General features: G+C 44.4%; 1 protein-coding gene across 6 annotated transcripts in view; it reads right to left on the bottom strand.

The window, feature by feature from the left end:
* Nucleotides 1-8706: 8706 nt before the first annotated feature.
* Nucleotides 8707-15096, bottom strand: part of pir (pirin) — a 98252-nt gene continuing 91862 nt past the window's right edge. For all 6 annotated transcript variants that reach the window (XM_078232275.1, XM_078232273.1, XM_078232276.1 and 3 more), the window contains one exon: nt 8707-9080. In XM_078232275.1, coding sequence (XP_078088401.1) covers nt 8956-9080 — 125 coding nt within the window. In that variant the 3' untranslated portion in view covers nt 8707-8955. The remainder of the gene's footprint in view (nt 9081-15096) is intronic.

Consider the following 15096-nt stretch of genomic DNA (forward strand, 5'->3'; position numbering starts at 1 on the left):
GAGATTCCACACATCACCCCAATGCAGCGAGGATCCAGACATCACCCTAATGCAGCGAGATTCCACACATCACCCCAATGCAGCGAGCGTCCACACATCACCCTAATGCAGCGAGATTCCACACATCACCCTAATGCAGTGAGGATCCACACATCACCCTAATACAGTGAGGATCCACACATCACCCTAATGCAGCACAAATCCACACATCACCCTAATGCAGTGAGGATCCACACATCACCCTAATGCAGCACAAATCCACACATCACCCTAATGCAGCGAGATTCCACACATCACCCCAATGCAGTAAGGATCCACACATCACCCTAATGCAGCACAATTCTAACATCACCCGAATGCAGCACAAATCCACACATCACCCTAATGCAGCACAAATCCACACATCACCCTAATGCAGCGAGAATCCACACATCACCCTAATGCAGCGAGAATCCACACATCACCCTAATGCAGCGAGGATCCACACATCATCCTAATGCAGCAAGAATCCACACATTACCCTAATGCAGCGAGGATCCACACATCACCCTAATGCAGCGAGATTCCACACATCACCCTAATGCAGCGAGATTCCACACATCACCCGAATGCAGCGAGAATCGACACATCACTCTAATGCAGCGAGAATCCACACATCACCCTAATGCAGCGAGATTCCACACATCACCCGAATGCAGCGAGAATCGACACATCACTCTAATGCAGCAAGAATCCACACATCACCCTAATGCAGCAAGAATCCACACATTACCCTAATGCAGCGAGAATCCACTCATCACCCTAATGCAGCGAGAATCCACACATCACCCTAATGCAGCAAGAATCCACTCATCACCCTAATGCAGCGAGATTCCACACATCACCCTAATGCAGCGAGAATCCACACATCACCCGAATGCAGCGAGAATCGACACATCACTCTAATGCAGCGAGAATCCACACATCACCCTAATGCAGCAAGAATCCACACATTACCCTAATGCAGCGAGAATCCACTCATCACCCTAATGCAGCGAGAATCCACACATCCTCCTAATGCAGTGAGAATCCACACATCAAACTAATGCAGCGAGATTCCACACACCACCCTAATGCAGCGAGAATCGACACATCACCCTAATGCAGCGAGAATCGACACATCACCCTAATGCAGCGAGAATCCACACATCACCCTAATGCAGCAAGAATCCACACATTACCCTAATGCAGCGAGAATCCACTCATCACCCTAATGCAGCGAGAATCCACACATCCTCCTAATGCAGTGAGAATCCACACATCAAACTAATGCAGCGAGATTCCACACACCACCCTAATGCAGCGAGAATCGACACATCACCCTAATGCAGCGAGATTCCACACATCACCCTAATGCAGCACAAATCCACACATCACCCTAATGCAGCGAGAATCCACACATCACCCTAATGCAGCAAGAATCCACACATCACCCTAATGCAGCGAGATTCCACACATCACCCTAATGCAGCGAGCGTCCACACATCACCCTAATGCAGCGAGATTCCACACATCACCCTAATGCAGTGAGGATCCACACATCACCCTAATGCAGCACAAATCCACACATCACCCTAATGCAGCACAAATCCACACATCACCCTCATGCAGCGAGATTCCACACATCATCCCAATGCAGCGAGGATCCAGACATCACCCTAATGCAGCGAGATTCCACACATCACCCCAATGCAGCGAGCGTCCCCACATCACCCTAATGCAGCGAGATTCCACACATCACCCTAATGCAGAAATGATCCACACATCGCCCTAATGCAGCGAGAATCGACACATCACCCTAATGCAGCACAAATCCACACATCACCCAAATGCAGCGAGAATCCACACATCACCTGAATGCAGCGAGAATCCACACATCACCCTAATGCAGCGAGAATCCACACATAATACATTTTATTTTCAGTGAAATGCAGATTCATTGAAAAATTATGAAATATTTATGTAAATATTCCCCATTGCTCTTCTTCTGTAATACCTTTCATTCTGGATTCCCAATCTATCTTAGCCAGCATCCCTCCCACCACGCCCCACCCCCCGCCTCCCCCCCCCACCGCACCATATAAGTATGTATGTCTCCATAAGTAGACTATCTCTAAGTATATGTCTGTATACTTGTCTTTGTTGAATTTCAATACACTGGTTTTGGACTTGTGTTTATCACTCTCACACTCAAGATGAAATTCTATCACTTTATGATCACTTTTCCTATGGAATCATTACTATGAGATGAATAATTAACCCTGTCTCATTATACAGAACAGGATCTGAAATAGCCACTTTTCTGCTTGAGTGCATGACAGATTATTCTCGGAAATTGCCTTGAGTGCATTCCCTGAACTCATCCTCCAAACTACTTTCGCTAATTTGCTTTGTCCATACTGTATGGAGATTAAAGTCCACATGATTGTTTTGTGTTGTAAGCTTTGTCATGAGTTCATCTTTCTTCCTGATATGTATCGTGTCATCCAATACAACTAATGTTCGGGAGCCCCTAAACTACTCCTATCACTTTTCTGACCCTTGTGTCATGGCTAGAAGACATGAAATAAAAAAATACGTATACATCCAAAAAATCCTGGCTCCTTCATAAAATCATTTAACATAATATAATATATATATATATATCTATTGCACTGACTGAAAGCAAGACTGGTTACGAGTCACATAAAGGAAGTTCAGAAAACCACAACAATCATGTTACCTCTAAAGAGGCACTAATGCTCCCCATGACTGTAGGAATCAAATTTCAAGGACATGCACAAAGTCCCCTTTATGTTTCTGAGGCAAAGTCCTGACGAATGGAGACGGCCTGTCTGCAAAGACAAAGGACTTTGAAAACTCCGGTAAACATATGAATGGATGAAACATTAAGCATCGGAAGAATCCAGACCAGAATACACATACTTTGACCAAAACAAGGGAAAGAAGTAGGTTATGTCACATGGCTCCTTCCCCTCCATCCCAAGCTGCTGGAACCTGTAATATTACTTTCTGAAGCTAAAGGAGGAAGTCTCCCATCTTCCATCAACCACCAACTCTCACCAACCTTTACAGGTGCAGCATGGAAAGCAGTCTTTCTGGTCGTATCACAGCTTGGTATGGCTCCTGCTCTGCCCAATATCGCAAGGAACTACAAAAGGTCGTTAATGTAGCCCAATCCATCACGCAAACCAGCCTCCCATCCATTGACTCTGTGTACACTTTCTGCTACCTCGGCAAAGCAGCCAGCATAATTAAGGACCCCACGCATCCCGGACATTCTCTCTTTCACCTTCTTCCTTCGGGAAAAAGATACAAAAGTCTGAGGTCACGTACCAACCTACTCAAGAACAGCTTCTTTCCTGCTGCTGTCAGACTTTTGAATGGACTTACCTTGCATTATGTTGATCTTTCTCTACACCCTAGCTATGACTGTAACACCAGATTCTGCACTCTCTCGTTTCCTTCTCTATGAACGTTATGTTTTGTCTGTATAGCACGCAAGAAACAATACTTTTCACTGTATGTTAATACATGTGACAATAATAAATCAAATCAAATCAAATCAAATAACAGCAGGACAAGAGGTCTGTACAGGTTTAAATTGTCTGGCCCTCATGCCTGGTATGGAGGGTCTTAGCTATGAGGAGAGATTGGGTAAACTGGGGTTGTTCTCCCTGGAAAGACGGAGAATGAGGGGAGATCTAATAGAGGTGTACAAGATTATGAAGGGGATAGATAGGGTGAACGGTGGGAAGCTTTTTCCCACATCAGAAGTGACGTTCACGAGGGGTCACGGGCTCAAGGTGAGAGGGGCGAAGTATAACTCAGATATTAGAGGGATGTTTTTTACACAGAGGGTGGTGGGGGCCTGGAATGCGCTGCCAAGTAGGGTGGTGGAGGCAGGCACGCTGACATCGTTTAAGACTTACCTGGATAGTCACATGAGTAGCCTGGGAATGGAGGGATACAAACGATTGGTCTAGTTGGACCAAGGAGCGGCACAGACTTGGAAGGCCGAAGGGCCTGTTTCCTGTGCTGTACTGTTCTTTGTTCTTTGTTTGTTCTCATCTACACTGTTTCCACTGTAACATCTTGACTTCTGTACCAGCACTTACTACAAGTCTAATTCATTTCTGCGTACTTCTCCTATTGTCAGCACTACTGGAAAAGTGGATTACGCCATATCAACTTCACCTTGCTAACCTCTCTGAATGATTACACCATTGGATTTACACTTAGGGCATGGCTGAGGTGTTAAATGAATACCCTGTATGTGTCTTTATCATGGAGGTAGATGGTACCTCATAGCGACAGATGGGGAAACTCTATCCCTAGGAGGTTTCGAAATCAATAAGGAGGTGTTGAATAGACAGTCGCTACTGAAAGTTGACAAGGAACCAGGACCACAATGAGATACTTCCAAGGATGTTGAAGGAAGTGAGAGTGGAAATTGCAGAGGTGCTGACCTTAATTTTCTCGTTTTCCCTAGACTCAGGGGAGATGCCAGAGGACTGGAGAATTGCAAATATTACACTCTTGTTTAAAAAAGGTTGTCAGGATAGCCCCAGCAATCATAGGCCAGTCAGTTGGTAGTGAGCAAGCTTCTAGAAGCAATTATTCAGGATAGAATTGGTAGTCACATGGAAAAATGTGGCCTGATTAGGAAAAGCCAGCATGGATTTTAAAAGGGGAGTTTTTGAGGAGGTAACAGAAAGGTGTGACTGTTGATGTGGTGTACATGGACTTTCAGAAGACATTTGATACAGTGCCACAAAATGGACTTGTGAGAAAAGTTAGAGCCCATGGAATAAAAAGGACCGTAGCAATGTGGATACAAAATTGATGGAGTGACAGGAAACAGAAATAATGGCCAATGAATATTTTTTGGACTGGAGGAAGGTTTGTGGTGGAGTTCCTCAGGAGTCAGTGTTGGAACCCTTGCTTTTCCTGATACATATTAATGATCTCAATCTTGGTGTGCAGGGAACAATTTCAAAGTTTGTGGATGATATGAAACTTGGAAGTATTGTAAACTGTGAAGTGGACCATGTAGAACTTCAAAGGACAGAAACAAGTTGGTGGAGTGGGCAGATAGGTGCAGGTGGAGTTCAATGTGGAGATGAATGAGGTGATGCATTTTGGTAGTAAAAACACTGAGATAATATAAGAGGTAAAATTCTTTAGGGACCTGGGTTTATATGTGCACAGAGCAATGAAGGTGGCAGGACAGGTGGAGAGAGCAGCTAATAAAGCCTATAGTATTCTGGGTTTTATTAACAGGGACATAGACTATAAGAGCAAGGAGGTTATGTTGAACTTATACAAGACACTAGTTGGACCTCAGCTGGAATATTGTGTACAGTTCTGGGTGTTACACTATAGGAAGGATGTGAACATATTGGAGAGAGAGTGCAGAAGAGGTTTGCAAGAATGGTTGCAGGGATGAGAAACTTCAGTTATGGGGATAGATTGGAGAGGTTGGGACTGTTCTCCTTGGAGAGAAGAAGGCTAAGAGGAGATTTGCGAGGGATGTTCAAAATCATGAGGAGGCTGGACAGAGTATAGATAGGGAAAAGCTGTTCCTGCTCGTAAAAGTGTCAAGGATGAGAGGGCACAGATTTAAAGCGATTTGCAAAGAAGAAAATGTGATGTGAGAAAAAACTTTGTCACACAGCAAGTGGTTGGGGTTTGGAATTTCTCCGCTTGGAAATGTGGTGGAGGCAAGTTCAATCGAGGCATTCAAGAGGGCATTGGATGATTATTTGAATAGAAACAGGCATTATGTCATGATGCTCCCTTGAAGAACCTGTGCAGATACGATGGGCCAAGTGGCCTTCTTCTGCGCCATAACAATTCTGTAATTCGTGACTTTTGATTCTAGACCCTGAACTCACACGAAACAATACTTGGTATTTTGTTAATGTTCTTTGCCCCATTACTCCCTATTTTCCTTATCCCTCTTTTATCATGTGAATGCAAAATGTGGGTGGCGGTGGTGGGGGCGACATTGCAAATACTCTCTTTAACCGATCTCGAGTTTTCTGGAGGGTTATTAATAGAGGACATGGTCATTCCAGAACTGAAGGTTTGAGGAAAATACCGCTATTCATAAAGGGGAAAATCAAAAAAAAACACGTTTCTGTTTTTGGTGATGAGGGGAGAAATCAGCTTTAAATTAAATCCCCTCCTGTCTGTAATACTTGCTATTTCTTATCATCAGACATACAGGTTCTACTTTTGTTCTTCTGAGTCAAAATCCTTCCTCATTGCTGTCCTTAAATCATTCTTCATTATCAGGGCTACCCTTCACACTCCTGTGTGCCCTGGAATATTAATTCCCCAAATCTTGGTCAACATGTAACCATGTCTCTGCAATTACGATCAGACAAAGCCCACTTATCTAGATTTGTGTCATGTATTTATCTATCCTGTTAGGAATCTGTATGAATTCTGATGATGTGTTTTTAATTTGAACTATTTTCCATGCTTCGACCTTTCCACCAATGCGCTATTACTGATAAACCTTTTGCCCCCTCCTGCCCCACTATCTTTACCCAAATTGCTACACTGTTCTGAGGCCTTGACTTTTCTCTTGAGATTTATAATTTTGCTCTCAGTTGAACTCTCCACTCCCACCTTCACCTGCCACCTTTGAAGCTTACAGCCTGATCCACTAGTTACATGAATATCCAGATCACCGCTCCCAGCACGATTAAAGTGGAGCCCATTCCAACGGAACAGCTATTTCCCCAATATGGATGCCTGTGCCCCAGGAATTAGGGAATAGATTCTGTTCTCTGTAGCCATGACCAGGAGTTTGAAAGGCTATTCTTCCATCACTCTATGAGTCATGCATTTAACTCTCTAATCTATTCAACCCTATGCCAATTTGTATGTGGCTCAGGTAGAAATCCAGAGATTTTTGAGGTTCTACTTTTTAGTTGGGACCCTGGGTGGGTTGGGGCCTGGGTGGGATGGGGCCTGGGTGGGATGCTCTGTTGGGGAGAAGTTGCATTCGATGAGCTGAATGGCTTCCTTCTGCACTGTAGGGATTCTATGGTTCCTCAAACTCAGCAGAACCTCATTCCGCATTCCACCAATGCCATTGGTTCCTACATGGACCAGAATAATTGAATCCTCTCTCTCTGACTCCAAGTCCTTCTCCAGGCTTGAGGTGTCCTTCACCCCAGCACCAGGCAGGCAACACAACCTTTGGAACTCCCGGTCATGGCTACAGAGAACATTGCTGTTTCCATCCCACTGACTATACTGTTCACTGTCACTACCGCACTCTTTCTCACCCCATCACTTGAATATCTTCTTGTTCTTTGATGCTGCAGTCAGATTGACCGACTGCCCTGTAATCCTTGTTCTTGTCCGCACAAGCGGCCAGAACATCAGACCTGTTGGATAAGGGAAAAAGCCAAAGCTTCCCCAGTGCAGCTCCTGAGGTCCCCTTACCCAGCCAACTCACATTCACACCCTTCTGTCCCTGACAATTAACCTGACCTGTACCGCTAACTAACCTAAGGGATTTGACTCTCTCCTGGATCAAATTGTCCAGCTAACTCTTGTTATCTTCCTGATAGCCAGTTAGTGAAGGAAGAATACAAAGCCATCTTTACTTTGGATAGATTTATTCACAAAGTGAAACAATGCAGGTATAAATCTCTTGATTCCACTCAACTCTTTTGTCGGTAAGTGTCTGCTTATGCTCTTTCGACAAAACAAAAACAAATAAATTAAGCAAAAGAGCAAAAATGAGCGTGGGTGGCAGCCCCTGGTGGGGCACTGTAACAGAAAAAGCCAAAGCTTCAAAGGAAACTTACAAAATCAAGTTAAAAATCACTCACGATGCATCCCTGCCTCTGTGGAGCCCACTGGTTGTGGCAGGCTTGAAGCATGCCAGTGGACAATGATGGGGCACACTATCAGGTTGGCCAACCCCCTCCACTGCCTGTTGAGGCCATCTTGGCCCGGCCCACGAGCAGCCTTATCAGCCTCCTCCCTCCCTACACTGGTGAAGAGTCTCCTTACTTCTTTGTCTGCAGAGGGAATTCCAGCAGGCTTGGAAAAAGTCCCTCCAGCTCCCAAGTCCTACATCTCAGGTGCCCTCAGTCGAGGTTTCCAGCTCTATGACTGAACAACAATTAAACTAAATTAGACAAACTGAGGGACAAAGTATAAGAGACAGCCCCTTAAAGGGATACAGCCCTAAATAAAAACAAATCACAAATGAAACTTAGAACATCAAATCAAAATGTGATGAAAAGGGTCAATAAGGCACTCCAGTCCCTGCGGTGCCCAATGGGCACGGAAGGCCTCGAGAGTGCTGGTGAACACCGCATGTTCCCTCATGTGGGCCACACAGCCACTAACATAGCCACGCTAGAGGGGCAGTCAGTTGGGTCGGCCAACTGTTGAGGCCATCTTGGCCAGGCCCTGGAGCAGGCTTAGCAAGAGGTCCTTCTCCCCCCCCCTACACCTGGTGAAGTGTCTCTTTACATGTGTTCAAGCGCCATCCAATCAATGCCCTCACCTCTCTGTACTTATCCCTAATTGATACAATTAGCTCCTGTTTGGCTTCAAGTGTCTACAGCTCGGCCTCCAGCTCAACAACTCTGAGCCTCCTCTTTGAACAGTAAGAAGTCTCCCAACACCAGGTTAAAGTCCAACAGGTTTATTTGGTAGTTTTATTTACTTAATATTTATTTGGTATCCTCTTTGGAGCAGCTTTCGAATTAACCAGAGGATAAAATACTCTTAATAGATTGGGAAATATTGAACTTATAATCAGATATTAAGCTATTAAATAAAAGTATATTCTGATACAGATATAGGCTTTAATCTAAATGTCTTCTTCATCAGGTTAGTAAGCGTCTTGCGTTTCGTCATTTATTTTTTGTTCTGATTTTATGTCTTTCTCTGAGACACAGTTTTCGACCTCCAGTCTCTTGCTTTTTCAAATCCGTTTTTGCCAGTTCTGTAGTCTTCTAAAGCTTCAGCAATTTCCTCTTGAGAATTCATCACAAATGGACCTAGGCACAAAAGGGGAAATGCTTGAAGTGCACGTTATCCATTCTTTCATTGATATGGAATGTTAAAACAAACCTGTTGTTGCTGAAAAAGACATGCTCTCGAAGCTGACCATCTTGCAGTCATTAGGACAGTTCACAAGAATGCCAGTCGTAAAGGGATCAACAATTTATACTGCATGAGAAGAGAGTGTTGATTGGTTGGCCAGTGGACTCTAATTGGTACAGGGTGTTATTGCCATAGGGAATGTACCAAAAAACAGTTAACTGCCAAGATTTTGTTCAAATTCAAACAAGGCAGGTGAACGCCGGTTGGTCAAGGCATTACCATACAGGGAATGGCTTTCCTGAAAACATTTGTTCAGTTGAAAAAGGCACAATGCATGGACATGCTCCTTCTGTCTTCAAAAGATAGCCCCTGTGCGTGAATATATGAAGCCTCTAGCGTGTATAAATGAGTCACACTGGAAACCCGACTGATAATCTTATATTGATTGTCAGCATAATTCTAAGCACAATCAGGATTGTTTAGCAAGTGTTTCCCAGTTGCGGAATGACATCTAATATCGAACTCTAGTTTTCACTTTTGCAAGCATGGGCTGGTTGGGTACATCTGTAGTTTGCCTGTTACGAACAGCCAAAGCGACATGTTGTTTGATACAATCCGCCAGTCAGTGGGATCGCACTGGCACTGAAATTTCTCTACCACATTATTCATTGGTGTGATGAGCAGAATGGCTTTTCTTTGGCTTGATGAGCAGCATCCTGTTAGTAGTGAATACCTGCGGAGTGGCAACACGAAACAACTAGCTTCACCTGTTGCTCAACGTTTCCAGATACCTTGCCCTTCTGAGGTAGACTGGGCACTTTTCAGGACCAAAGATTTGTGTGCCTTTTGTGTGATACATAGTGAGCAATTATTTGATAAAGGTGACCATTATCCTATTGATGCAAGGTATTTCAGCATCAAGCTTGCATGGTGAGCAAATGGCTTGGGTCCGATTTATGAGGTTATCATAGAATCATAGAATCCCTACAGTGCAGAAGGAGGCCATTTGGCCCATCGAGTCTGCACCAATAACAATCCCACCTAGGCCCTACCCCTGTAACCCCACATATTTACCCCACTAACCCCTCTAACCTATGCATCCCAGGCCACTAAGGGGCAATTTAGCATGACCAATGCACCTAACCCACACATCTTTGGACTGTGGGAGGAAACAGGAGCACCCGGAGGAAACCCACGCACACACAGGGAGAATGTGCAAACTCCACATAGACCGTGACCCAAGCCGGGAATTGAACCCAGGTCCCTGGCCTGTGAGGCAGAAGTGCTAACCACTGTGCCACCGTGCCGATGAAGCCAATCCTGTAGCGTGTGGAATCCCAACACATATATTGGCCAGTGAAGGTAGAGAGTGGTAGAAAACCCACTGGCAGGTGTCACATCAAGGAAAGGGAGTTCATTTGACTGCTCCATTTCAAAGGTGAATTTGAGTGCAGGATGGAGCACATTAAAGTGTGTAAAACCGGTAAAGATGTCATAGTCCCAGTTGACCGTAGGCTGCTCTCCCCTTTCAGGGGAGGAGCTGACTGGTGGTATTTTAACCTGAGGGTCACCACAACTAAGGCAAGGAGCAATGTTGGGAAGGTGGGGCCTTCGTGAATAACTTCATGAATTGAGGTTGCATGAAATTCTTGCATGCAACTGCGGATTCAAATATAGCAAACATATCACCCACGTATCAGAAATATGAGAGGGGTAGGAGGTTAGGTGTCATTCCATCAAAGGCCATGACTGGAAAGTGCCCAGTCTACTTCAGAATACCATGGAAGGGTAAGGTGTCACAAAACCTCGTGCAACAGGTGAAACTAGCTATCTCACATTGCTACTCTGTAGTAGCAACCACACCATTAACAGGATGCTGTGCCAAGCCAAAAAGATGTTCTGCCTATCACACCAATGAGTAATGTGGTCTATGAGTAAGGATATGTCTCAATGACTGGCCGATTGTATCAAACAGCACATCCCTTTGGCAGTTCGTAACAGGCAAAGTACAGACTGTAACCAACCAATGCTTGCAAAAATCAAAACATAATGCCCAATATTACATGTGATTCCACGGTTGGCTAACTCCTGCTAAACAATCCTGAATGTGTTAAGAATTACACTATAAACAATTTAAGATTCTCAGTGAGGCTCACAGTGTAACTTATGCATGCTAGAAGTTAAAAATATTCACACAAGGACCCTGTCCTTTGCAGACAGAAAGAGCATGTCTACGCATGGAGACAGCCATTCCCTGGTTCATTTCCCATGGCAATGCCTTGGCAGAGTTGACCTGCCTGGTTTGAATTTAAACAAAATTTAAACAAAAGCTTGGAAGTTAACTGTTCCCTGGTGTATTCTTCGTGGCAACATCTCTACTGGTCAGAAATCACTTAGAATCATAGAATCCCTACAGTATAGAAGGTCCATCGAGCCTGCACTGACAGCAATCCCACCCAGGCTCTATCCTCGTATTTACCCTGCTAATAAGGAGCAATTTTTGCATAGCCAATCAACCTAGCCCACACACCTTTAGAGTGTGGGAGGAAACCGGAGCACCCGGAGGAAATCCACGCAGACACGGGGAGAATGTGCAAACTCCACACGGACAGTCACCCAAGGCTGGAATTGAACCTGGGTCCCTGGCGCGGTGAGGCAGCAGTGCTAACCATTGTGCCACTGTGCTGCCAACTAATTGGCAGTTTCTTCTCAAGCAGTATAATTTGTGGTTCCCTTTGCCACTTATATTTTTGCAAATTGCCCTGATGAGTGCAAGACGAAAAGCTTCAACAGCATGTTTCTTTTTTTTTACACCCAAGTTCTGTGTACCAAATATATTTTTATTTCTATACAAACATGGTATATGATGGTTTCTTCACTAATGTTCCCTTTCAGTTTAAAGAAACATAGATAAGGTGGCTCATTCCACATGCTGAAAAAGGAGTGATTAATGAACAAGCTACAGGCACCATGATTATCTAAAACCTATTGGGATGTAAATCATTTGGAAATGACTGCATGTGTGTTCAGTTTGGAGGTAAACTTGTCCTGTTTGCCTTGTGTTGGGATTCATTTTGCATTTCCTTTGTTACATTGCATCATTCTATTTGCACAGTTGTTTAGAACGGCACAATATGGCTTCTGTCAATTGTTTTACTGTCTACCAAGATAGAGATCTTCAATATTCAAAATACTTGTGCGCTTGAGATAGCAAACACTTTGTGAAAAAAGTCTGGTTTCTAATTAAAGATGTATTTTCTTACTTATCACTCCATCCACTCCTCTACTCTCCCCATTGCTCATTAACTGAAGTTCAATACAATAGTTATGCAAACAATTAAGGAGTTTGTGTGACTTTTTCCTCCTTTTTGCCTTGATCCCACAAGGCGTCGACCTATTTTTTAAAGTCTCCCATTAAAACAGCAGAGAAAGACACTTCTGATGAACATGTTAAAGATTCATATCCCAGCATCCCAGAGCAGAATTTCAAGGCAGTTGATTCCATAAGTAGTATTTATTGGTCGGATTATGCTGACAGCTATTTCCTCCGAGCTGACTGTTGCCATGAGAATGGATCATCTGTCACATCGGAGCACAGTGAAATATATATATATGTATCCAATTTAATCTATACTGGCTTATTAAAAAGTTTTTAAAGCCATAGAATTTCCTGATTGGCTTCATAGAGTTGCAGCACTCATCAATACTCAAAAGAACTGTTATTCCTGCTTTACTTTGACTATGCTGTCTTAGCTGCCCCACCAACCAAAAATAGCCTCTTCATATTTTCCTAGGTTTGTTTTTATCTGCCTCCTCTCAATCCTCTCTCTATTGTATTTTTCCTTTTTGAAAACAGGGATTTCACAGGAGAGAGAGCTGGGCAACGGCACAAACTTTTACAGCTGCACTGTAGAAAGCGTCCTTTCTGGTTGTATCATAGTTTGAAGTCTCACAACACCAGGTTAAAGTCCTACAGGTTTATTTGATATCACGAGAGTGCTGCTCGCACCTGATGAAGGAGCAGTGCTCCGAGAGCTTGTGATACCAAATAAACATGTTGGACTTTAACCTGGTGTTGTGAGACTTCTTACTGTGCCCACCCAGTCCAACACCGGCATCTCCACATCGTGGGTATCACAGGTTGGTATGGCTCCTGCGCTGCCCAAGACCGCAAGAAACTACAAAGGGTTGTGGACGAAGCCCAGTCCATCACTCAAACCAGCCTCCCACCCATTGACACTGTCTACACTTCCCCCTGCCTCCGAAAAGCAGCTAGTATAATCAAGGACCCACGCACCCCAGACATATTCTCTTCCACCTCTTTCTGTTGGGAAAAAGATGCAAAAGTCTGAGGTCACGTACCAACCGACTCAAAAACAGTTTCTTTCCTGCTGCCATCAGACTTTTGAATGGACCTACCTTATATTAAGTTGATCTTTCTCTACACCCTAGCTATGACTGTAACACTACATTCTGCACCTTCTCCTTCTCCCCTGTGTACTCTATGAATGGTATGCTTTTTCTGTGTAGCGCACAAGAAACAATTCTTTTCACAGTATCCCAAAAAATGTGACAATAATAAATCAAATCAAAGTGAATTGCTCATTTGGAGAGCTGGTACAGACATGATGGGCTGAATGGCATCTGTTTGCACTGTAACAGTTTTGAGTGATGGTGATGGTGGAGAGGAAGGCAGGGCCAAGGTTACAGCGTTGCAGGCGAGAGAATGGGTAAAATGTTTGGTGAAAAATCTTCATTTTCAGTAGTCACAATGCAAAGTCTGGCCCACTGGGAGTACTCGTCAGAATTTTAATGTGTGTTCCAAACCCCCCATGGGTTTTCTGCCCCTTGTCTATTCAACCAAGACAAGGACCTTCTCAAAACATCTCCCAAGGATGTCACTAACTTTCTTCCTTTCAAAAGAAGGTCACCCTCAATTCCAGACAGAAAGGCTACCCGTATTCAGTAAGAAAGTGTAAAGGTCCATCACAGGCAGGTAATGGTCCTCCCACAGTCCAAAGATGTATGGGTTAGGTTGATTGGCCATGCTAAATTGTCCCTTAATGTCAGGGGATTAACAGCATAAATACGTGGGGCTATGGGAATAGGGCTTGGGTGGAATTGTGGTTAGTGCAGACTCAATGGGCCAAATGGCTTCCTTTTACACTGTAGGGATTCTATGAATTCTATTCTAAGAAAATTAGGGGATAAATGGAAAGGCATTTCCTTAAAGGGATGTTGCAACAAGGCAAACAGAGCCTCAAAGGAAACTTAAAACATCAAAACAAAACATGATTAAAATGGGGTTGATAAATGCCCCAGTCCCTGCGGTACCCATTGGGCATGGAGTACCTCGATCCAGGGATACCCAGCACTGAACATAGCTGCAGAAGAGGGGCAGGCAGTCACAACGGATAACCCCCTTGACCACCCAGTGAATGGACCAATGGGCAGCTTGGCCAGGCTCAGGAGCAGGCCTACGAGGAGGTCCTCCCCCCAACCCCTGCCACGCGCCCCCACACCCCCATCCCCCTCCACACCGGATGCCCGAAGATCAAGAGTGTGGGGTTGAAGTGCAACCTAAAAGAAAGTAACATATTTTAATTTAAAAAGGGGATGCAGCCTCGGAGAACTTACATATGTGTGGCGCACAGACTCTACAAGGCTGCAATGGGCTGTGTGTGTGTGTGCACGCAGTGGGGGAGGTGTGGACAGGCAGCGCATTGAGTGTGTACAGAGGTGGGCTATGTGTTTGGTGGGTGGGCAGAGCATTGAGTCATTGGCTGAGCCGTCTAGGGAAGGGCTTTGATTAAGCACTGATGTTGGTGACCTTTGAAGAAACTGGCAACTTTCACTGCATTTCCCACAATGCCGCCTGATTTAGTTTTGAGGGCAGTAAACAGTGTAAGACCCTAAGCACCTCCCACAGCTCGTGGCCAATATGACAGAACCCAAAGGCTTTAAACACCT

This window comes from Mustelus asterias, chromosome 17, assembly GCF_964213995.1.
Source record: "Mustelus asterias chromosome 17, sMusAst1.hap1.1, whole genome shotgun sequence".
In the NCBI taxonomy this organism is placed as follows: Eukaryota; Metazoa; Chordata; class Chondrichthyes; order Carcharhiniformes; family Triakidae; genus Mustelus; species Mustelus asterias.